Source organism: Malurus melanocephalus, unplaced genomic scaffold (genome assembly GCF_030028575.1).
Source record: "Malurus melanocephalus ecotype Western Australia unplaced genomic scaffold, MMel_1.1 scaffold_622, whole genome shotgun sequence".
Classification (NCBI taxonomy): Eukaryota; Metazoa; Chordata; class Aves; order Passeriformes; family Maluridae; genus Malurus; species Malurus melanocephalus.
The window spans coordinates 257,576-280,889 of NW_026623854.1; the positions used below are offsets into that span (position 1 = coordinate 257,576).

Consider the following 23,314-nt stretch of genomic DNA (forward strand, 5'->3'; position numbering starts at 1 on the left):
AATATCCCATCCATCCCTGAACTCTGGCAGTGGGAAGCCATTCCCTGTGTCCTGTCCCTCCATCCCTTGTCCCCAGTCCCTCTCCAGCTCCCCTGGAGCCCMTTTAAGCCCTGGAAGGAGCTCTGAGCTCTCCCTGGGGCCTTCTCTTTCCCAGACTGAGCACCCTCAGCTGTCCCAGGCTGGCTCCAGAGCAGAGGGGCTCCAGCCCTCGGAGCATCAGGAGATCATTTCAGAAGATCATTTCAGGAGATGGATTTTTCCATGTGAGGGAGACTCAGACTGCTTCAAGCCCACTCTGTCCTTCCCAATATCCCATTTAAATCTGTCTTTCTTCAGCTTCCCCCTGTCCTGTCACCCCATTCTCATATCCAAGGTCTTTCTCCTGCTCTTCTCCAGCCCCTGTGGRCACTGGAAGGGGTTCTGAGATAAATCCTCTCCCAGCTGGAGCAGGATGGGTTTTTCGAGGCACCACAAGTCCTGCAGCTTCTTGATGAGATCAGCAAAGCCCGTGGCAGCTCTGGTCACTTCTGCTGAGCCAGTTCTTCCCTGGCTCCCTCCCAGCTGCTGGGGCTTTCCCTGCAGGATGCAGCCCTTGGGGACAACACTGATTTATTTGGGATCTGCTAGAGTCATCCCCTGGCTTTGTGGCACCATGCTGTCAGGTGGACATGGCTCAGGGGAAAGGTGGAGCATCCCTGAATGTCCGGATTGCTGTGGCTGATCCCTCACTGAAAACATGCCAGGATCTTGGTGGGCTACAGCAGAGCAGAGGCAAATTCAGAATTGCATTTGCAATGAACAGTGAGTGCGTCTGAGCTGCCTGGAGACTTCCCAGAGGGATCTTTTTCTGCTGGGAAATGCTGAATCATAGAAAGTAGAAAGTTGTGTGGCAGCAGAGGGGCTTTCCCTGCTGAGTCAGCTGCAGGCCTGGCACAGAGCCTCAGGAGCAGCGTCCCACTGWGCAAAGCCTGTCCTTGCTGGGGACAAGGGTGGCTGTGCAGCCTCAGCCTTGGCTTTGTGCCCTGGGCTGTGGCAGATCCTGCACGGGTTCAAATCCCCCTTCCTTAGCACCTGGCTGGAGTGGAAAGGTGCTCAGGTGGATTTCGGTGTGTTTGGTGGATCTGTAAGCTCTGCAGCTGCAAAAGGCCCTTGAGGAATAGGCAGTGTGACCTGTGGCTGTGTGAGGAGCCCTGTCCCCTGCCAGCTCCTGGCAGTGTCCCTTCCTGGCTCCAGAGTGACAGCCAGCACACCTGGATAGCTGTTCATGTCCTGTGCCCCATTAATATGAGTGAAGCCCAGCTGCATCCCTGTTTGTCCTCTGGGATCTTCAGCCCCTTTTCTGCAGGGAGAAATGCTGCGTTTGCCTTGCCACGGCAGAGCCCCCGTGCCCCCGAGCTGTGCCCTGGGCTGGGTGCGCTCTGCACTGCACGCTGCTCATGGAAACACCCACCCACCGCAAGGGATCGGCAGGGCGGGGGTGTACCCGGCTGGTCGTGAGTCTGTTTGTTTAAAATCCCCCGACACGGACCCTTCCCGGCTGTTTGTGAGTCTGTTTGTTTGAAATCCCCCGACACGGACCCTTCCCGGCTGTTTGTGAGGTTGTCTGTTTGAAATCCCCCTGACATCGACCCTTCCCAGGTGTTCTTGAGGCTGTTCGCTTGAAGTTCCCGTTATTTTCCCCGCGGGGCTGTGGTGGTTCCCGGGTCTCTGGCGGGAGGAGCCGCTCCCTCCTCGGGCTGTGGATACCGGCGAGCTCCGCCTGTCCCGGGACGCGGGGCCGGGTGAACGGAGGCTCCTGGCAGCGTTCGCACGGAGCGTTTCCTCCAGGAGCAGCTGCGGGCTGGTCCCGGCCGCCCCGGAGAGCCGGGGCCTCGGGAAACACCTTGGCCATTGTCACCGAGCGGGTCCCGGCAGCCAGGGCAGGTGTTTGGGGAAGGGGCTGGGGCTGGGCCACCCTCCATCCCTTTGCGTGGCAATTCCCCTCTCGTTGCTAATCTTTTGGTCGGGTTTTGATGCATTAATGAGAACTGGAGGGTGCTGAGAGCTGGATCGAGTGTGGGCAGCGATGCTGGTGCTGCTGCCTTGGGGCATCTCCGGGGCTGAGGAAGATGCAGCTGGAGGGGGTTGGTGCCTGCCTGCCAGGGGGCTGCGTTGGGCAGCATTTGAGAGAGTTTAGAGCTGGGATAACACCGGGAGGGTTCACTGCGGGGGTTTCTGTGCTGGGGCAGGAGGAAGGGGGGGTCCTACCCTTGCCAGGTGCATCCCTTTGGGCTCTGCATGCACCTGGCACTGCTGGCACCTCGGACASTGCCCTGGCACTGGGGCAGAGGTCCCCAGCCCAGCCGGGTGTGATGGGCACGTGGAGCTGCTCAGGTGCTCTCCCGTGGTGCTGCTGAGATGGGCACCGGTGTTTGGGGTTGGATCTGGCTCCAGGCAGGGTGGGAGGTTTGTTCTTCTGCCCTGATCTGATACCTGTGGTCAATGCCTTCCCCTTGACCCCTTCCTGTTGGTCATCCCCCTGTGACCTTCCTGAGTGGGGCTGGGGGTGCCAGTGGGGCGGGGGGTGCCCACAGGGCTGGAAGTGCCCACAGGGCAGGGGGTGCCAGTGGGGCTGGAGGTGCCCATGGGGCTGGGGGTGCCAGTGGGGCAGGGGGTGCCAGTGGGGCTGGAGGTGCCCATGGGGCTGGAGGTGCCTGCAGGGCCCGGGCTGCCAGCAGGGCTGGGGTGCCCATGGGCCTTGGGGTGCCAGTGGCACTGTGTCCCCACAGCTGGGCTGTGCCTGAACTGCTGGAGCCTGCAGGAGCTGGTGAGCCGGGACGCTGGGAACTACCTCATCCTAGTGGAGAAGATCCTGGGCAAGACCAAAGAGGTGAGCTGGGGCTGGCAGGGTGGCTGTAGGCTCGGAGATATTGGCGGCTCCTTGGCGAGTTCCAAATGGGGTTTGGCAGAGCTTGGTGGGGGTTTGGTGGTGCTGGGTCAGCAGGTCCAGAACTGTGGTGGGAGTGGTGCTTTGTGTCCCACAGGGAAAAGCCCGTGTCCCTTCTTTGGGCAGCCCTGCAGCTCCCCAGGGAGGGCGTTTTATCTCCAGGAATGGGTTTTGGTCCCCAGGGGATGGTTTTGGTCCCCAGGGGATGGGGTTTTGGTCCCCAGGGGATGGGGTTTTGGTCCCCAGGGGATGGTTTTGGTCCCCAGGGGTTGGGGTTTTGGTCCCCAGGGGATGGGGTTTGGTCCCCATGGATGGGGTTTGATCCCCAGGGATGGCTTTGATCCCCAGGGGTGTGGTTTGATCCCCAGGGGTGGGGCTTTGGTCCCCAGGGATGGGTTTGGTCCCAGGGATGGGGTTTTGGTCCCAGGAATGGGGTTTTGGTCCCCAGGGGTGGGGTTTGATCCCCAGGGGTGGGGTTTTGGTTCCCAGGGATGGGTTTGATCCCCAGGGGTGGGTTTTGGTCCCCAGGGATGGGTTTTGGTCCCCAGGGATGGGTTTGGTCCCCAGGGATGGGTTTGATCCCCCAAAGCGCTGCTCAGCCCCAGGCAGGGCTGTGCAGACCCTCCAGCCTCCCTCAGCCTTCCCCTGGCCATGTCCCTGGAGCTGCTGCCCCAAAGCAAAGCAGATGGAATTTTCCTGTTGTTTTTGGTGGAAGCTCTGCTCGGGTTTTCTGCAGGGTTGGGGTGCTGGGGCCCATGGGCAGGACTTGCACTGCACAGCGGCCTGGCAGGTGACAGGGAGGTCATGGTGAGGGGACAAAAGAGCAGCAGGGACCATCAGATGGACTTGCCATGGTCCCATCACATGCCAGGGGAGCTCGAGGTGTCGCTGGTCAAGCAGGGTCACCCCAGGCTGCGGCTGGRAAGGCCCTGGAGGAATCCCCTGATGTGGCAGGAAATGGGAATGTGTTCTCTAAATCCCAGTGCTGGGATTCGTGTGAGGGGGGAAATTCCATTTTATGGGAAAGAGGCTGTGGGGCTGGGAGCAGCCAAGGTTATGAATTTATATCTTTTTTTAATGGCTGCTATTGCTCTGGGTGCTCCTGGTGGGTTTAGGGAAGGCTTTGCTGCAGTTTGTGCTGCACTCGAARGGGAGATGCTCTGCAAGAGCCTCCTCAAGCCTCTCGAGTGAGAGAGTTCTGCTGGCTATTCCCTGGAAAAGGGAAAAAGGAAAATGGCTGGAATTCCATCCCCTGGATCCCACCCCTGGATCCCATCCCCTGGATCCCATCCCCAGATCCCATCCCTGGATCTCCCCCCGGGGTGGTTTTCCCATGGAGATGAGGGAATCTCTCTGGTGTGCTGATGGGATGGTGCGGGCTGGGAGCTGCAGGGATGTTTTAGGGCGGTGCTCCCGTCCCACAGCTCATCCCTGTTCCCTCGGGCTGTCCCCACAGGTGCAGGAGAGCTGTGACTACGACCTGGTGACACCCCTGGCCCTGCTCTTCTACTCGGCCGTGCTTTATGTAAGTGCTGAGGCCACTGCAGTGAGCCCAGCCCTGGGGCACACACCAAAATCGGGGTGGCTTGGGCAGGAATATCCCAGGCTGCTTTCATCAATCCATCATCCATCATCCATCAATCCATCATCCATCAATCCATCACAAAAAGAAAGATTCTGTGTGGATCCATAGAGATCAGGATCAAGCAACCACTGCTCCATCTGAGAGACAAAGCACATGAGCCTCAGCGGTTTGAAGCTGTTTTTTTTTAAGGCTGGGCTGATCAGAAAAGGAGATGGACAATGAAGGAGAATTGTTTTCATTGCCCTTTATACTTGGGCAAAATACTCGGGTGATGTGAATGAAAAGGAGCAGAGCCTTCCCAGGAAACCCTTTTTTTATTTTTTTATTATTATTATTATTATTATTATTATTACCAGCACAATGCATCATTATCCTGAGGAAATCATTGCTGCCAGATCCTGCCTGACAGGGGCTGTATGAAATTCATCTGTCCAGCCCCGTGGGACTCCAAAACGAGTTCATGCTTAGGTTTGGGCACGTGAGCCCCATCTGGGGAGGTTGGGGAGGAGTTCCTTGGGGAGGAGCTGTGGGGATCCTTTGCAGGGATGGGGTGGTACCGGGGGAAGGTTTGGTTGCATCCTCCTCCCACTCCAGCCGAACCCCTGCAGTTTCCACACCGCACTCGGGATTTTTGCTCCTTTCTAACCTCATCCCCGTCCCCGCAGGCTCCTCACCTCCCCCCCGGCTCCGAGCTGCTGCTGCAAGCTGCCAGGGTGTACCACAGCTTCCTGACGTGGCCCGTGCCCTACTGTGACACCTTCCGGGAGCTGCTCACCTTCATCAGCAACGAGCTCAAGGCGCCTGGTGAGGGCTTCTGCCTTAATGCCAGCCCCAGACACCCCAGGCCTGCCCCGGGGTGTGCCAGTCCCCAACCCCTCTGCCCCGGGGGTGTGCCAGTCCCCAACCCCTCTGCCCCGGGGGTGTGCCAACCCCCAAACCCCCTGTCCAATGGTATCCCAGCACCCAAATCCTCCTGCCTTGCCCTGCCCTGCCCCGGGGTGTGCCAGCCCCAAACCCCCTGTCCTATGGTGTGCCAGGCAGCACCCAAATCCTCCTGCCCTGCCCTGCCCCGGGGTGTGCCAGCCCCAAACCCCCCTGCCCTGGGGTGTGTCCCCTGCTGCTCCTGCCTCCTTCCCCAGTGCCCCCTGACTCCTGTGAGCACAGTGCCCTCCCAGGGCATCCCAAAGCTCAGTTTTTCCAGGGGTCAGGACCTCTGCCCTCCCTCCTCCCTCAGGGTGGTATTCCCGGGTGGTCCAGCACAGGGTGGGTTGGACTCCTCTGCAGGAGCAGGGCTGACTGGGGGTTGTGGTGGGTGCCTCCTGTGCAGGGAGCATTCCGGGGTGTCCCAGCCCCCGGTCAGAGGGAATCAGCCCCATGGGTGAGGATTTCCTGGCTGGGTTTCAGTCTGAGGGTCTTTTCCCCAGCACAGTGCGTGTGGCCGCTCCCCCAGCCTGCCCTTTGTCCAAGGTGCTCAGTGGAGCAATGGGGGACAACAGTGGGGCCATTCACGGGCATCGGGGTGGCTGGAGCCTCAAGCCTGCTCTTCCATGGAGCTTTCCATAGGGCTCAGGGGCTCCCTGGATTGTTCTTCACAGCCCAGACCCTCCTTGTGACCCAGCTCTGGGCACATCCCCGGGCAGCCCCAGTGCTGCCCCTAATTAAGGATTCCTCGTAGATGTCCTGTTGTTCCCAGTGGAGCAGCTCTTCCAATTATTCCTCAAAGCCTTTTTCCCTAATCCCCCTGCCTTTGGGGGCTTTTGAAGAGCTGTTATCACACAGAGCACATTGCAGCCCCTATTTAATCCTGTGCAGGGCCGTGGCAGCAAGAGCAGCGCTGAGCAGGGCTGAGGAGGCCGGGGAGGGGGGTGGGGTTGGGGCTGAGGTTGGGGGTGTTCCCCACCCCCCAAATGGGGCAGCTGCTTTGGGGAACCCTGTGGGGATGAGTTGCAGGGTTTGTGTCAGGGCAGCAATTGCTCTGAGATGGGAGTTTGGAGATGGGAAGAAAGGAACAAAAAGATGGAAAAACCCAACCCTGTGCAGGAAGAGCTCTGGAGTGGCTGCTGTACCCCAGCACAAATGGCCAYGGCCACCAGGCAGGGTCTGGCTATGTCCAGCTCAGCAGGGTCATAGGGATATGGGGACACTTGTGGGGCCATTGATGGCTGTGCCATGGTCAGGGCTGTGCTCTGCACACCCCTTGCTGGCAGTGCTGGGTGGGGGCTGCAGCAYCCCGCTCTTGTGCCATCCCCAGGGCACAGGCAGGGTGAGTGGGGACTGTGATCCCAAAGCTTCGCCCCTCCCAAGCACGGGGGATTTACTCACCCTGCCAAAGGGGCCTGTGAGAGGCGTTGGCTGCCAGGTTTGGGAATCCCAGTGCTGGGTTTGGGAATTTGGGAATCCCAGTGCTGGGTTTGGGAATCCTGGTGCTGGGTTTGGGAATCCGGGTGCCAGGTTTGGGGATCCCAGTGCCAGGTTTAGGGATCCCGGTGCTGCCCCTCGGGGTGGCCCCTCCCGACCCAGCCAGGCTGTCTCCCCTCAGCTCAGCTGCCAGGACCTTCCCAGCTGTTGTGAGTTTGCTGCAGGGCCCCGTGACCCGCTGGGGACTGAGACGAAAGCTCTTTACTGAGCTGAGGGTGAAGATTAACTGGGAACGAGCTGCTGTCTGTGTTTGCAGGAATGCAAGGGCTTTGATCTGCCCCTGGGGGCTGATGCCTCTGCAGGAGGGACCACTGCAGGTGACCTGTGTGGGTCAGGGTGAGCCCCCCTGGGTGCTGAGCTGGGTGGGATGTGTCTGCCTGCAGGGATCAGGGTGCTGGATCCTGCTGATGCCATAAGGYTTGCCCTGTCCTGTGATTGGGGTGACAGGGCTTTGCTGTTGGCACCCAGTCCAGATCCAGCTGATGTCACCCAGTGCCCTGGGGACAGTCCCAGGGAGGCACAGGGTGTGGAAGCCTCTCCCCTGCTGGGACCAGCCTGGCTCCATCCCGGCAGGGGGAGGTGGCAGTGACTTGCTGGCCCTCTGTGACAGGGGGAGGGGACACAGCAAACGGGACAAGTTGGTGAATCCATGGAATTCCTGTCCCCTGGGAGCAGTGGGGCAGGAAGGACCGGGCTGAAGCACTTCTGGCCCATCCTGGGAGTGATTTCCCATCACTCTGGGTGTTCACCCTTTYCCCCCAGGCTCTCCTCACACGGTGGCTGTGCCTTGTCCCCACAAGGATTTTGGGTGCTTCTATCGCCCCCAGGCTGGGCTGTGCCATCTCAGGGGTGCCCGGAGGCACAGCCAGCCCAGGGCTGCTGAGCAGAGCCTGCAGGGGCTCAGTGCCTCACTCCTCCCCTCTCCCCAGGGATCACCTTCCAGCGGCTGGTGAGGACGGAGCAGGGGCTGCCTGTCAAGAACTACCAGAGCTCCACAGTGTGAGTGTGCCCATCTGGGCCATCCCCACGGGCTGGCACTGCTGCAGCATCTCCYAGGGCTGGGGACAAGGGCTGGAGAGCCGGGCTGAGCTCTGGGAAGGGACGAGGACAGCAGCTGTGGCATTTCCAGGGCTSTGGGAGCGGTTCTGGGGGCTCCCCTTGCCTGTGACCCTGCCTGGCTGGGGAAGGCAAAGTGTCCTTCCCTGGAGCTGCTGATCCCAGCATACGCTGGAGAACAGCTGGAGTTCGCTGTGATCCCTGATTTTGGGAGCCCCCGCCCCGAAGCAGGTCAGAATTGAGTCCATCCTAGCCCCAGGGCAGTGAGCAATGAGGCAGCCCTGCGCAGTCAGACTCTGCCCCTTGTTTAAGGGCTGAAGCTGCCCCTGCCGTCCTCGTTTGGAAATAGGGACACGAGGCTGGGTGATCTGTGCCACCCTGGGGACATCTCCACCCTGGGGACACTCCTTCCCATGTCCYGCTCTCCTGGCCTGTCCCCTCATCCACCCAGCCCTGGATCTGCACCATATCCCACCCAGCAGCAGCAGGGGAGTTACTGCATTTCCACAAACCCCCTGAAAACCGGGCATAAATCACAGAATCCTGGAATACCCTCACCCACAAGGATTGTCAGGTCCAGTTCCTGAACTCTGGGCTTGTTGAAAGCTCATGCCTGAGCTTTCTCGAGCCAGGCCCATCTTTAATTCAGAGGCAGTTTTTTCAGTGGACACCTGATGAGTGCTGTCATCCAGGAATGGAGCACAAGCCCTCTGGGCTGCAGGGTTGGGAATTCAGSGCCTGTGGATTTTCCTGTTGTGCTCCAGAGCAAAAATGCAGCTGAAGGATGTGGCTCTCGTGCTTAAAGCTTCTCCTCCAAGCTGTACCTTCAGGAGGGAGGTGTTTCGGTGTCACTCTYGTGTCCAGGAAGGCCAAATGGCTGCTGGGCCGGAGCCCTGTCTGGGGCTGGGTGCCCTGGCCTGACAGTGTCCCTGTCCCCTGTGCTCAGGACGGTGCTGCTGCTGAACCGCTCGGAGGTGCAGAGCGAGTTCCTGTCCATCGCCGAGAAGCTGAGCTCCAGCGAGCCCCCGCAGCACTCCACGCTGGTGCTGCTCCTCGAGCACCTCTTCCAGGCCACCTTCGGCACCCGCTGTGACCTGGACAGGCTGCGGCCCCTCCTCAAGGTGGGCTGGAGCAGCCCCTGCCCTGGGGTGCCACTGGGAGCAGCTCCGTGCAGTGGCTGCTGGATTCCCTACCTACCCAAAATGGGACTTGGTTAGCAAAGGAAAAGGGTTTTGGTAATGCTTCTTGTAGGAAAAATACACATCTTGCCCTTCTCAGGTTAAATGTGAGACCTGAAGTKTTTTGTGAGGTGTGTGCAGGGGGCTCACTCCCCTTTGACCCTGTCACTCCTTTCYCATCCTGAAGTGGAGAGAGGAAGGRCCCCCAGATTTGAAAAGCAGCAAGTGTTTGACYAGAGAAACACTTGGGGGAGAGGCAAAAAATAATGAGGAAAACCCCTTGGGTGTTTTCAAACCCACTTTTATTTCCATTTGAAAAGTTTGGGGGCATTTGAAGGGGGTGGGGGTAGTGGAGGGGGTAGAGTCACACCATTAATGACCCTGCCCAGAGCCCAGTGTGTGGATGTGGTGGCTCTGGGGTGGTTCCCTGAGTGTCTCCCCGGCTCTCCCGCAGTCCAAGCCCCTGCAGGAGCTGTCGGAGCTCTACGCCAGCGCTGCCGATGCGCAGGAGGCAGCAGCCGCCAGCAGCGACCCCACGCTGGCCCGGGAGCGGCTCCAGGCGGTGCTGCGGGATCTCGCCGGTGCCGCCGCCTTTCCTGCCATCACAGGTGACAGTCCCCGCACCCCGCTCCTCCCCAGGGCTTCCTGCCACCAGCAGCACAGAGGGGAGGGGTTTTGCAGAGCACAACAACTGCGATAAAAACACACCGACCCAGGCCCTGTTTAATAACCACACCATGAGCCAGAAAGGTTTTCATTAAAACAGCAACAAAATGAATTGTCCAGCTTTTGGGGGTGAGATGAAAAGTCTGATGGTGGCTGTGACATCTGGTGGCTCATAGAAGTGTGAAATGTCCCCTTGTCCCAACAGCAGGTGACTGCTTKGGCTAAGGACAGCAGCATTGGGGTTCAGCTTGTCCTGGCCTCTCCTAAATGTGCAGGGGGCGGGTGGCACCACCCAGGCCAGGAGAGCTGGCAGGGGTCACCCTGGGGTGCCCCACAAACAGTCTGCTGTCCCTCCTCTATCCACAGGCGAGGCCCAGCCCCGCAAGYTGCACCCCATCCCCATCCCCCCCACCCGCTGCTACACCTACAGCTGGGACCAGGACAACTTCGGTGAGTCTGGGGTCCTGGACCTCGCAGGGAGCCCCCCGGGGGGGCTGAGCAGCCTTTGGCCTGGCTGGGGCTGCCACATCCCTGGCAGTGTGACAGAGCTGGTGACAAACRGCTGCTGCAGGCAGAGGTGGCCCAGAGGGTGCCGGTGTCCCCTGGGTGGGACAGGATGTGGCTGTCAGCTCGGGTGCTGTGATCCCAAGCAAAGCCCACATCTGAGCAGAGGGCACAGGACACTGGTGACCTTAAAGCTCCTTGTTTCCAGACACAAATGACGCAGGGCTGGTTGTGCTGGGCAAAGCTGAGCCTTGCCTGGAGCTGGAAGGGTTCTGCTGTCCCTGACCCCATGGGGATGCTCCTCTGCCAGGAGCAAACCTTGCTCATGACCTGGAAATAATTATTGCTGGGAAAGCCTGACCCCACTGAAAGCTGGACCTTTGTGGGGTCAGAACCTGTGTGATGTGGCAGCTCCTCTCCCCTCAAAAGGGCTGGYCCAGCAGTTTTGRAGAAGTTGCAACTTCCCCTCGTGGSGAGCTGGTCTCTGCTGCTTCCCCATTCCTGGAAGARCCTTGGCTGTTCCTGGGAGGGCTCKGTGTTSCTTCCCTGCTGGCCCAGCAAGCGGGAGCAGAGCTCTRGGCCAGGCTTTGCAGTGAAATCCAGCTCAGATGGAGCCAGGCTGGGTCACTTTGGGTTTGATCAGCCAAAGATGGCTTTGCTCCTGCCCTAGGGTTAAACCTGCATCAGAGATGAAGGTGTGCTGAAAGCTGGGCAGGAAGGAAGCAAAAGCCTAATTGGTGTCTGCATTTTGACCTCAGGGACAGAAACACATTTGGCTTTGCTTTGCAAATGAGCCTTTTATGGAAATCCAGCAGCATTCAGGAGGAGGTTTCCAGCTCCTTGCTGGAAGTTGTRCAGGATGGAGCAGAGCTCTGGCCACGAGGAGTGCTGGGGGTGTCTGGGGTCACCCCGTTTGCCGTGGCTCTCCTGGAGCCCGTGGCCAACACCTTCTCCTCCGGCTGCTTTCAGACATCCTCAGCGATGTCCTCAGCAAGGAGTGCAGCGTCGCTGAGCCCTCAGCCTCGGAGAATGAGGAGGAGGACGAGGAGGAAGAGGAGGAGGATGAGGACGTGGAGACGGACGGAGGCTCCCCCGAGCGGGACTCGCTGCTGTCCCCGCTCTGCGCCATCTCCAGTGACTCGGTGTACTCGGCRCTGTCCGAGGAGGGCTCCAAGGCCTCACGGATGTCCCTCTTCGGCTCCTCCAAGGACTCCATCTCGGAGCTGAGCGGGGTCTCCAGGAAGTCCCTGAAGTCGTTCGTGTCCAGCCTGAAGGACTGCATGGACAGCGGCTACGCCGAGGACAGCGACGAGAGCTCGCTGGACACGGCGGGCAGGACGGAGCCGAGGGCGGCCAAGGAGCACCCCCGGCACCGGCAGTCGCTGACCAACAGGCTCTACAAGCTGTTCAAGAGCAAGAGCCAGCTGGTGCTGCGGCGGGAGCTGCGCGACTGCCCGGGGCCCTGCTCGCTCTCGCTGCCGCTGCGGCGCGCCGAGAGCCTGTGCGCGTCCCCGGCGCAGCCGCGCGTCCCCGCGCGCTCCCGCCGCGCGCTCTCGCTGCCGCAGCACGGCCCGGGCCAGCACGGGCCCGCGCCGCTCGCCCCCCGGCCCCTGGGGCTGCCCCGCCGCCCCTGCCTCAGCTACGACGAGGACGCCAAGGTGGGCACGCTGCGGGTGGTGGTGTTCGGCTCGGACCGCATCTCGGGCAAGGTGGCGCGGGCCTACAGCGACCTCAGGTGAGGCGGGTCGGGCTGGGCGCGGGGCCTTCCCGCCGGCACCGCCGCTCAGCCCCTGCTGTCCCCCAGGCTCAAGGAGAGCTCCTGCCCCACGCTCACACGGTACTTCAGGCTGCAGTTYTTCTACGTGCCGGTCAAGAGGAGCTGCGGGGCTCCATCCACCCCGCAGATGCATCAGCACCCCTCGCCGTCCCCGGGGGACACCCCGCCCCGGGCACAGGTCCGTGTCCCCTCCCGGCCGTGTCACCGGGGCTCTGCCTGCTCCGGGGTGCTGAGGGAGGTGRGGCAGGCTGAGGGGAGCCTCGGGGTGACCCGGGTGTCCGGTTTCAGGAGCTCTCCGTGGCCGGGATGGAGAGCAGCACCAACGACATCTCGCACTACATCGGCCTGCTGGACCCCTGGTACGAGCGCAAYGTCCTGGGGCTGATGAAGCTGCCCATGGCCGTGCTGTGCCAGGTGTGTGGGTGCCACGGGCAGGGTCGGGTGTGCCCCTTCCCCGGGGAGGTGGGAGCTGTGGGGAGAACCTGCTGAGCACAGGGCACCACCCTCTGCACGGACACAGGGTGSACATGGGGCTCCTGGGGGTCAGCAGGAGGCTTTCTGCCCCCGGTGGGGTGGGATGGGCTGGGCTGRGCTGGAGGTGCCACCTGCCCCATCACATTTCTGCCCCATTGTGCCCCTGCAGTGTGCCAAGGCGGAGGCTGAGCCCCAGCAGGAGTGCCAGGAGCAGCTGCCCATCCTGGCGGACATGATCCTGTACTACTGCCGCTTCGCCGCGCGCCCCGTGCTGCTGCAGCTCTACCAGACCCAGGTGGGCAGGGGGCTGGGCCCAGCCTGTCTCGGCCCCAGTGCCCCCGGCCAGGGCTGGCCTGTGAGGTGCTGGGGTGTGGCACAGCCACCCCGTGCTGCCAGGCAGGGCTCCGTCCCCTCTCRTCCCCTGGGTGGCTGTGGTGCCCTGGCTGATGCTCCTGGCTCAGCATGTTGTGCCAGCCAATCCCACGAGYGGTTTTCCATCCTCTGCCTTTCCCCGTGGCACAAGGCAGTGCCTGCCAGGGCTGTCAGGTGTTTCACATCCCATCTCTCCAGAGCTGTGCTTCCCAAACCGAGTCCCTCCACGAGGCAAGTTCYCCCYAYCCTGCTGGGTGCTGGTGGGGAAGGTTGAATTTGGGGCTGCAAACCCCTGCTTTGGGGCCATGGCTCAGGAGCAGTTGCTGCAGGGCTGTGCTGAGCAGAGCTCCTGCTCTTGCAGGGATTTGTGCTCCCAAAGCCATTCCCAGACCCTGCTCTTGGCTCCTTGTGGGCTTTTTCCCAGTGGGCAGTTTTGGTGCAAATGAGGGGCAGGGGTTGTTTTGGGTGGTCTGTTCAARCACTCTGGAGTCCAGCTAAAGGCARGTGTCACCCRAGGYAGCTGCTGAAAGGTGTTTTGAAAACATGGAAAGATTCTCCAAAATGGTTTTTTCCCCATTTCCTGTGGGAAGCAGTGAGAGGGGGGAAGGCAGCCTGGCAGAGCTGTGTCCCCTCACCCCCCCATGTCCCCTGTTGTCCCCTGGCAGCTCACCTTCATCGGGGGAGAGAAGAGGACCGAGGTGTTCATCCACTCGCTGGAGCTGGGGCACTCAGCAGCCACAAGGGCCATCAAGGCCTCAGGTCTGTAGCTGCTGCAGGGGCTGAAACCAGGCCTGGGAGGGGCTGGGGAGCCTGGGCTGCAGGAGGTGTCTGAGCCCGGCTGAGTGAGGATCCGGACAGCTCTGCACTGGTTTGGGAACCAAACATCCCTGTTTTACATTCCCCTCAGGAGAGGAGCCCTGGCAGTGCCTGATTGTTTGAGCTACGGGATGGATTCAGTATAAAACACCTTCAAGGCCATTTCCAGTCTCTCATCACCACCTGGCCAAATGCAGCTCTTTAGCCTTTCTTATTGCTGCCTTCTCATTGTGCTTTGTCCAAAAGTGTCCTTTATCAAATCCCTTCTTCCATTCCCTCAGTTTGCTGGGCAAAGCCAGGTTTGTGTGTGTGTTCAGAGCCTCCCTGCATGTAATTTCATGTACTTTCATGTTATGAATTTATAAAAGYGTATATTATAATTTATAATTGTGAAATTAGAATTATGGATTTATAAAATTAATAATATTAAGAAGAAAGAAGCAGCAGCAGTAGCACATGGCTGCAGTCCTCCTGGGTACCAGGACAGGATGCTCTGAGTGCAGCTCACACAGACACCTCCTGGCCAGCCCCCAGCACTGCACCTGAACACGTTCATGGCTTTAACCAACTGCTTCTGTGTCATCTCTGCTTGTCCTTCTAAACAGAGCCCACAAAATACCCCCGTGATGTGTCCCTACCCTCTCCCCCAAAATCAGGCTGGGGCAAGGAGCTCTTCCTTCCAACCTTACACCGCCAGTCCTGACCCTTTGGGTTTTCTGGCACCACTTCACAGCAGCAAAAAAATATCCAGGGGGATAAAACCAGTTAGGAAGTGTCAGGCACAGGATTTCAAGGCTAATTTAGAAATCTGCCTGAGCAAACAGGAGCAGGGAGAGTGCTCTGGCCTTTATTGCTCCGTGCTGTCCCTGGAGCTCTGACCCCTCTGCACCGGCTTATCCAGAGCCGCTTTCATTTCTGCAGCATGGTTTTGTGTTGCAATTCCTCTCTGGATTCTCTGTTTTCTGCAGCTTTTAAGCCACCTTTTCCTTTTTTTCCATTTTGCTCCACAGCTGTGCTCAGAAAGCCTTTTTTCCCCTTTCTGTAGGTACTGGGTATGCTGCTGGCTCAGCAGCCTGGGCAGGGTGGGGGTAAAAGCCCCTGTGTGACATTTGTTCCTTGTTCCCTGCAGGCCCAGGCAGCAAAAGGCTGGGAATAGATGGAGACAGGGAAGCAATCCCACTGACACTACAGATTGCATACAGCAAGGTGAGAGCTGGGCATTCACAGGCACCAGGAGCTCCAACCACTAGGCTGGGCAGGCAGATCTCCCCTGGGGGCTCAAAGTCTGCCAGAGGGGCCCAAATCAAAGCCAAACTCAGCTAATTGGCTAATTAGTGGTTAATTTGGGGTGCATTTCCACTGCTGTCCAGCCCAGTAAAGCAGGGAGTGTGCAGCCACCTGGCACTTTCCTTCCAGGCAGGAGTCAAATGCTGGGCACAGCACTGCTCCTGTTCCTGTCTGTTGGTTCCTCTGGGGTTATTTTGGGTTTGCCTGGGTGACTCTTTGTGAATCCAAGGTGCAATAACCTTTAATGCCCACTCAAACCTGGGTGTGCAGCTCCAGTAAATGCAGGTGGGAGCAGCCCCAGCCTGGGGTGGGCCAGCTGTGGTCACATGGAATTCCAGGGTTGGGACACAGGGGGCTGGAAGCTTTTGGAGGGACACCCTGGGGTGCTGTGCCAGKGCTGGACATGAGCCCAGKGGTGCTCAGGTGGGCAAGAGGCCWGSGGCACCTGGGCTGTCCCTGTGGCCACAGCCCTGGGGCAGTGCCCATCCCCTGAGCTGGCACYRCYRGGGCACCTCCAGCCCYGTGTCCAGCTCTGGGCCCCTCCTGACCAGAAGGACATGGAGRGGCTGGAGCGTGTCCARGGCAGGGAACRGAGCTGGGGAAGGGTCTGGAGCCCCAGGAGAGGCTGAGGGAGCTGGAAAGGGGCTCAGCCTGGAGCAAAGGAGGCTCCGGGGGGACCTTGTGGCTCTGCACAACTCCCTGACAGGAGGGGACAGCCGGGGGGGTCGGGCTCTGCTCCAGGGAACAGGGACAGGAGGAGAGGGAAYGGCCTCAGGCTGGGCCAGGGCAGGTTTGGATTGGATATTGGGAATGTTTCTTCCCCAGAAGGGCTGTCCAGCCCTGGCACAGCTGCCCAGGGCAGTGCTAGAGTCCCCATCCCTGGGGTACTTCAGAGATGTAAATGTGCTGCTTAAGGACTTGGCAGGGTTAGGTTTGGGGCTGGACTTGGCCTTGAAGTTCTTTTCCAAGCTGAAAGGTTCTGTGCTTCCCTGCCCTGCTCCCTGCAGACAGCTGCCAGTGGCAGGAGCCACTGGAACGATGTGGAGAAGGTCTGCACATCCGTCAACCTCAGCAAGGCCTGCAGGAGGCACGAGGAGCTCGGTGGGTGCCGGGGCTGTGCCCAGGAAGGGTGGGAGGGTGCCTGGTTGGGCAGGTGGGAGTGCTGGGGACCCATGGGGGGGTGCCCCATGTTTCCTGGGGTGGGCTCCAGTCTTGGGCTGTCCTCAGCTCCACACCAGTGACAAAGGATGTGTGGTGTCCCCCTGTCCTGAAGTTTCCAGCTGGAATCATCCATTTGGGATGGCCCAAACARCAGGGTGGTCACTGGAGAGTGCTGCTGTCCAGAACACCCCCTGTGTTCTGAGGAGGAACAGTGGGGGAGCAGTTGGATGAAGCAGGACCGAGGTGCCCATCCTGCACCCACAGCAGCCTGGCCTCACAGGCAGCTCTGAGCTGGCCCTTCCCAAGCTGTCCCTCAGCCTGGCTCCCTTGCTATGCTTAGACACAGCCTCCAGCCCCCTGCCTTGGCTCARAAGCCTTTTTCCTAATCAGGTTGCCAATTAATGGAGCTTTGAGCCTTTGAAAAGCACCAAGGCTCTTGGTCYGTRTGTRTCTTTGGTTTGGTTTTGTTTAAGASYTGCTGGTTTGGCCAKCAGACACACACAGTTCTGAGGGGRTTTATTTCCCCTTTCCTTATGTGCCTGGCAGGCATCTGTCAGCAGAATAATCAGGGAATGTGTGTTGTACCACACAGGAGACATCCCCTGCAGCCCTCATGGAGCTCTGCGCTGTCCCTCCTGTCCTTGCCCCATCCACGGAGCCATGCAGCCAACTCCAAAAACACCAGGAACTGGCTTCTCACCTCCTCAGTTTGTTGAGTTGGGGGTTTCTGCTCTAGCTCAAGGGTGTCCTCAGCTCCTTTCTGGGAGAAGCCTCTCCCTGAATCTCCTTTTTTCCAAGAGAGATCTGCTCCCCGGGCTTGGCTCTGCTCCCCGGGCTTAGCTCTGCTGCTTTCCCGTTCAGCAGTCTGACCGCAGGATGTCACTGTAATTCCAGGCATGAGCAGGCAGCTCCAGGTGGGCTCGGGACAGTCAGACATTCCTGACACGGACAGGCTCTGGGTTCTCCCTGTTGGCAGCCTCGGGTGGTTGAATGTTCTCTCCAGCTGTGTTTGGAGAGCAGCTGGGAGGGGTTCCAGGGGACATTTCTGTGTCCCCGGTGCTTTCCGTGTATTGAGCAAGAGGGAAGGGAAGCTGAAGCTGCGCTGCCTCCCCAGCAGTGGGGTCCTGCTGAAGCCCCCCGGTTCTGGGACACTTCGAGAGGTGCAGGGACTGCTCGGGTTCCCAGCAGAGCCCCAGGTCACGGCGGTTCCCTTCTGTTGCAGCCTCAAAGACAGAATGTCTCAATTTAACCATGACTGAGGTGGTCAAGAGGCAGAACTCCAAATCCAAGAAAAGCTTCAATCAGGTAACTCCAAAGCAAAGCTTTGACTTTGGGTGAGATGGGGTGGCCTGGCCCAGCCCGGGGGGAGCAGGACTGGGGAGAGCAGCTCCTGGGGGATCCTTGTCCTGCTGGCCCCAGTCCTGCCCCAGCTCCCCGTCCCAGCCCCAGGAATGCTGAGCCAACAGCTCCCTCACTGCAGCCCTTCCCCTCAGCAGATCAGCGTRTCCCAGATCAAAGTGGACAAGGCCCAGATCATCGGGGTCCAGTCCTCCTTCGCCGTGTGCCTGGACCAGGATGAGCAGAAGATCCTGCAGAGTGTCACCAGGTGGGAAGTGCAGCCGGAGCTGCTGGTATGGCACATTCTGACGTGTCCTGGGGGTGGGAATGGGGTCCTGACCCCGTGGGGATCTGTGCCCCCCGCCCCAGCTGGGTGACAGCCCCGAGCTCTGAGCTCAGCTGGGGTGGATGGCCCTGCTCAGATCCAGCAGGAGTTATCCCCATGAAGGCCACAATCTGAAGGGTGGTCCCCGGTCAACCCCAGACTCCTCTTCCAGCAAGAGCAGTCATGAGCCAGAAGTTGTGGGAGATAAAGGAGGTGTTGGAAGAGCCTTCATGTTCTAAACCTCCCTTGGCCTGTCCCCTCCCTTGGCCTGTCCCCTCCTTTGGCAGCCCCATTGCAGAGGGAACCCATGATCTCCATGGGAGGGTCGGGGCTTTGTTCACTGCACTGTTCCTCGATCAGTGGTGGCCACAGGGCACCAAACTGGCTCCCCAGGGGACAGAATTTCCATGAGCACAAGAGATCAAACTGCAGGGTTTACAAATGTACAAACATTGTAATTCCATGCTCAGATGGAGAACTCTGCAAGGTTGTGCTGCCKCCAATAGGAAAATGTTTGGGCTCTTATATCCTGAATAACCCCAAAGAGAAGTGTTTAATTATGAAACTCGGAATTGGCAGAGTTCATGAAATGCTCAAGGAGCTCCTTCCCTCTTCCCAAAACTTGGGGGATGCAGAAGTTCTCAATTTCCCGAATGAATTTGTGCAAATGAGTGATTTCTGGGTGGGTGATGCTTCCAAAGGTCTCATTCTGAGCCAGGTGAAAGTCCTGAATTCTCAGTGCTCAGACTCCAGTCCTGGTAAACATTGGGATGATTCTTGCTGGGTTTGCAGCCCCATTCCCATTCCCGCTGGGTTTGCAGCCCCATTCACACTGGGTTTGCAGCCCCATTCCCATTCCCACTCCCACTGGTTTGTAACTCCATTCCCATTTCTACTGGGTTTGCAGCCCTATTCTCTCTGGGTTTGCAGCCCCATTCCCATTCCCGTGGGGTTGCAGCCCCATTCCCATTCCCACTGTGTTTGCAGCCCCATTTCCATTCCCATTCCTGGTGGGTTTGCAGCCCCATTCCCATTCCCACTGTGTTTGCAGCCTCATTCCCATTCCCAGTCTCTCTGGGTTGCAGCCCCATTCCCATTGGGTTTGCAGCCCCATTCCCATTCCCTCTGGGTTGCAGCCCCATTCCCGTTGGGTTTGCAGCCTCATTCCCATTCCCATTCCCATTCCCACTGGGTCGCAGCCCCATTCCTGCTGCCCCTGAGGTTCTCAGCCCACGCCTCACTCAGGGGTTGTTTTCCTTTTGTTCCAGGTGTGAGATCTCCGTGTGCTACAAGCCCAGGGACAGTGACCCGCTGGCCCTGGGAGGGTCCCCTGTGCCAGCCCAGGACCCCTCTGAGTTCCATTCCCTGCTGTGTTTGCCCATCGCCACCTTCAGCGGGGCTGTGCCCTAGAGGAGCCGCGTCCCTGCAGGGCAGGCWCCRTCCCACACCAGTCCAGGCTCAGCARAAGGATGAGGACACCCAGCCCTGCCTGTCCCAGAGCCCGTGCAGCCCCAGGGTCACTGTGGTGTGGGTGTATGGCTGAGCTGTTCCTGCTCCATCCTTGGGGAATGGGATCACTGAGCTCTGGTGCTTCCTGGGGTTCCTCAGCCAGGGGGGTAAAGGGGTTCCTGGATATTCCCACTGGGATCAGCAGCTGCCAACACCTGGGTGGGGAGGGTAGGGCAAGGACAGGGACATTCCSTGCCAGAAAATGGTGTGAGTGGGTCTGGGGGAAAGGGGGAGTTCATGGGGGATATTTGGGAAAAGGAAAACCCTCGGCTGAGTGGTGCCAGATGTCCATCAGTGCCTGGGAGCTGCAGATCACCCAGCCCATGTCCCGGTGTCATTTCACCTGTGACAGGCTGAGGATGCTCAGGMCATGTTTTGGGATGGGAACAGGTTCCACAAGGCTTCCTTTCAGTCCTGGAGGTCGAGTGTCCTGCGGGGGAGCAGGGATCCCTCACCTGGGTTGGGTGTGTCCCAGGGAATGGAGGAAAAGGGGTCATCCCAGGGCAAGGACAGCTGGTCATGGGTCCGTGTGTTTCCTGCACATCAAGGGAGGAATTCCCAATTCCTGTGAGATTTCTGTACATCCAGCAGAGGAATTCCCAATGCCTGTGAGATTTCTGTACATCCAGCAGAGGAATTCCCAATTCCTGTGAGATTTCTGTACATCCAGCAGAGGAATTCCTAATTCCTGCAGGATTCCAGCATTGAGCTGTATTCCCTGCCCAGCCCCTGGTCTGGTATCCTGCTCCCAGCACGGTGTGCCAGAGCTGGACCCTCAGGAGCTGCTGGAAATCCATCAGGAGCCATGCTGAGCTCCCAGCAAGGAGGGAAGCACCAGGATCACCTTCAGCTCACCTGAGCAGTGACATTTGCTGGAGGAGGAGCCAGCAGCGAAGCCACCGAGTGACAGCTGCAAGTGACAGCAGGATTTGGGATCCTCTCCCCACAGAGACATTCCAGCCTGCTCCTTCCCTCTGCAAGGCTGTTGGTACACAAAGTGCAATACTGGAGGGTATTTAGGGGTGGCCTGACCCCATGAGCAAAGAAATAAGACTGGGAAAGCCTCAGGCTGTTTCTGGGGGTTTTTGGGGGATTGTAGCAGGCACAAAAGCTCCTTGCCTGCTGCAGGCTCCAAGGAGCTYGATCCCAAGGTTCTGTGTTCCCTGGATGTGTCTGGAAGGGCCCCCTGGCACTGCTGGGGGCTGCAGGGCTCACCCACAGTGGGGTCAGTTCAGGGAGTCCCTCGATCCTCCAGGACACAGGGCCTGGTGAGCTCCTGGCATTGTCCCCAAGGGCTGGTGGCACAGCAGCAGTGTCACTGGAGGTTACATCTGCCAGGGAAAGGGTCCGAGCCTCCGGGAGCTCCGTCTGTCTCAGAGGAATGGGGTCAGGTTTGTCTGCTGGACGGCCCCACATCCCTCCTGGAGTGTTGGGGATCCCTCCTGTGCCCTGAGTGCTCCTGGCTGCTGGGCACGTTCTGCTCCCGGTGCCCATTGCTGGGGACAGCCTCGCTTGGGCCCAGGGGTGATCACTACTGTCCCCAAGGTGCCCCTGGTGCCCTCAGCAGCTCCGGGTTAAGCCTCTCCCGGTGAGGAAATCCGAGATGTGCCGGTGCTGCTGAGCCCTGTGTGCTCCCTCCTCCCACCCACATCCACCATCCCTGGCTGGAGCCGCCCTGGGCACCCAAGGACAGCCCCTCGTGGGGTGACACGAGCAGGGGCTCTGTCCCCACCAGGGAGCAGGGCCAGCCAGGTGTCCCAGCAAGGATCCACCTTCCCTGGCTTCATGGCAGCCCCAGGAGTGCCCACCTTTCCCAGGTGCCTGCAGCAGTGTCTGTGCTTGGCAGGGACCCCTGGCACTGCCAGACCCTGCTGGGCTGCCTCTCCTTACAGGATGCTTGGGCACCTCTTTCCATCACCATTTTAAGCCCTACAGGCTCCAGGGATCAGATTTTTAGTGGCTTTTCCCATGGAGCTGGACCAGGTTTTCTCACTGACTTCTCCTTTCCCAGACAGGTTTGTATTGTGGTCCCTCCAGTAGGGCTGGAATTTGGCTGTTGGTTATTTTTGTTCAGGTCYTTAAAACAGCACCTTATCCTATCAAACTTTGCTCTTTTGGATCTTGATATCCATGGCTAGATACAGCCTGGATAAAATTAGGAGATAAATCTCTCTGGGATCATCCTGGAGAATTTCCATCCCATAAAGAAAACCAAACACCAGCTCCAAGGATTCATAATCCTGGAGAAGGTTTTGGCCTCTGATGCTTTCTGGAAATGAAAGAATTCTGGGGTTCTTTGGGGTGGTTTTTGTACATTTGTGTAGCCTCAGCAAATYGGTGTAAAGTCTGTGCTGATCTGTAAAATACTGTGCAGAGAACTTTTAAAGTAATTGTAAAATATTAAAAGTTGATTTATTTCCAGTACCAGTGCGATGTTTGGGGCAAGGAATTCCTGGGTGGGGGGGGAGGCACAGGAGGAGGCTCCACATCTCCACCTGGGAGCAGGAAAAGGCTCAGAAAGTCATTTTTGTCACCAGCTCTGTCCCAGAGGTCACAGCATGGAGCCCTCTGGGGGTTGATGGAGCTGCTGCTGCTGCTCTGGGAACAAAATGCAGGTTTGGGTGTTGGAAATCCCAAATGGGTTTTGTGCTGGATTAAGGAGAAGAGGAAYGAGCAGAGATGGTGTGTGCAAGGTGAGATCTGTGCCTTCCCTTCCTTTCTGGGGGTTCCAGGGACCAGGGGACAGCAGAGCCCTGGGGTGAAGGGTTCCTGCTCAGGGTCTGCAGCTGGGGGAGTCCTGAGTGGAAAATCCCTTCTGTGCCTTTGGGGATGTGGATTGGCAGCTGGGGCTGAAAGTGCCCTGGAATATGAGATCACACTTGGGGACATTCCACTGTCCCAAGTGTCACCTTCTCCTCCTGGGGGGATCCAAGGAGACAGGCTCCCATGGGAGGAGTGAGGGCGAGCAGGTCATGATCAAATAATGTGGGAAAAATAATTTCAGCTCCAACGACTCCAAACGCAGGTGAGAATGTCTGTTACCAGCCCTTCAGTATGTATTAGCTCTGTTTTTATACTACTGTAATTAAAGGTTTACAAAATGTGGGTTTTAACTAAACAAAAAATGTCTTTTGAAAAGGCAAATAAGGAAAATACCGTATTTTCCAAGCTGGAATGATAATCTGCTCCTGTTTGTTCTCAACAACAACAAAAGYCCTAAACCCCAAATTCCCCTCTGTCTGTTATTCCCTTTTCTAAAGATAAATGGAAAGAGGAAGGTGGTATTTAAAATCYAAGGCAGGACTTTGTTCTGGAAATSTGCCTGGTGAGAAGCTCAGGATCAGGGCTCAGGTGTGAGCCCCCAGCTCCTGATGGGTCAGGGGTTTGTTCTTACCCACACAAAAGCTTGGGCTGACAGCTGCACAGAAAATCAGCCAGACTGGGTCAAGGCCAGGCTTTACCAAAACCGGGTGTGCCTCTTGTAGCTGCGCTCAGAGCTGTTTGAGCTCTCACAGCATCAGAGCTGAGCTGCTCCATGGCCTGTGTGTCCAGGAGGGGTGGGAGGGCTGTGGGTCAGCAGTGTCCGGCATCCCAGGCTGGGAACTCCTGCTGGCTTCCCTGGCTGAGATTTCTGCTAAACAAAGGAGGATTTGGGGCTGGGTGGCTGTGGGGTTTCAGGGGTTGCCATCCCCYCTCAGCCAGAGCTCCTGGACTGGCAGAGCTGCAGTGGGGTGTGCCCCAGTGCCAGGGAGAGGGGAACTGGCTGGGGGTCCCAGCAGGGACAAAGAACACCCTGGGCCACAAGCACCTTCCCTGTGGGTTCTGCAATTGGCTGTGCTGATTCACAGCGGGGCAGGTTCAACCCCCTGAGGAGGAGATGTTCATGGGACAGGTTCTGAGGAGGAAGTTCAGCCCCTTGAGG

The 23,314-nt window shown here is 58.7% G+C and overlaps 1 protein-coding gene across 2 annotated transcripts in view; it reads left to right on the plus strand.

Annotated features, from left to right (window-relative positions):
• Positions 1–21,288, plus strand: part of PIK3R5 (phosphoinositide-3-kinase regulatory subunit 5) — a 55,516-nt gene extending 34,228 nt beyond the window's left edge. Inside the window, exons 3-19 of one of the 2 annotated variants that reach the window (XM_057383304.1) lie at positions 2,769–2,869; positions 4,383–4,451; positions 5,177–5,315; positions 7,859–7,928; positions 8,932–9,106; positions 9,618–9,771; positions 10,196–10,279; positions 11,303–12,068; positions 12,138–12,288; positions 12,399–12,524; positions 12,754–12,879; positions 13,622–13,715; positions 14,902–14,978; positions 16,067–16,160; positions 17,443–17,525; positions 17,714–17,826; positions 19,152–21,288. In XM_057383304.1, the coding sequence (XP_057239287.1) occupies positions 2,769–2,869; positions 4,383–4,451; positions 5,177–5,315; positions 7,859–7,928; positions 8,932–9,106; positions 9,618–9,771; positions 10,196–10,279; positions 11,303–12,068; positions 12,138–12,288; positions 12,399–12,524; positions 12,754–12,879; positions 13,622–13,715; positions 14,902–14,978; positions 16,067–16,160; positions 17,443–17,525; positions 17,714–17,826; positions 19,152–19,293 (2,564 nt within the window). In that variant the 3' untranslated portion in view covers positions 19,294–21,288. The remainder of the gene's footprint in view (positions 1–2,768; positions 2,870–4,382; positions 4,452–5,176; positions 5,316–7,858; positions 7,929–8,931; positions 9,107–9,617; positions 9,772–10,195; positions 10,280–11,302; positions 12,069–12,137; positions 12,289–12,398; positions 12,525–12,753; positions 12,880–13,621; positions 13,716–14,901; positions 14,979–16,066; positions 16,161–17,442; positions 17,526–17,713; positions 17,827–19,151) is intronic. The other variant, XM_057383305.1, reaches the window with a different exon arrangement.
• The last annotated feature ends 2,026 nt before the right edge of the window (positions 21,289–23,314 follow it).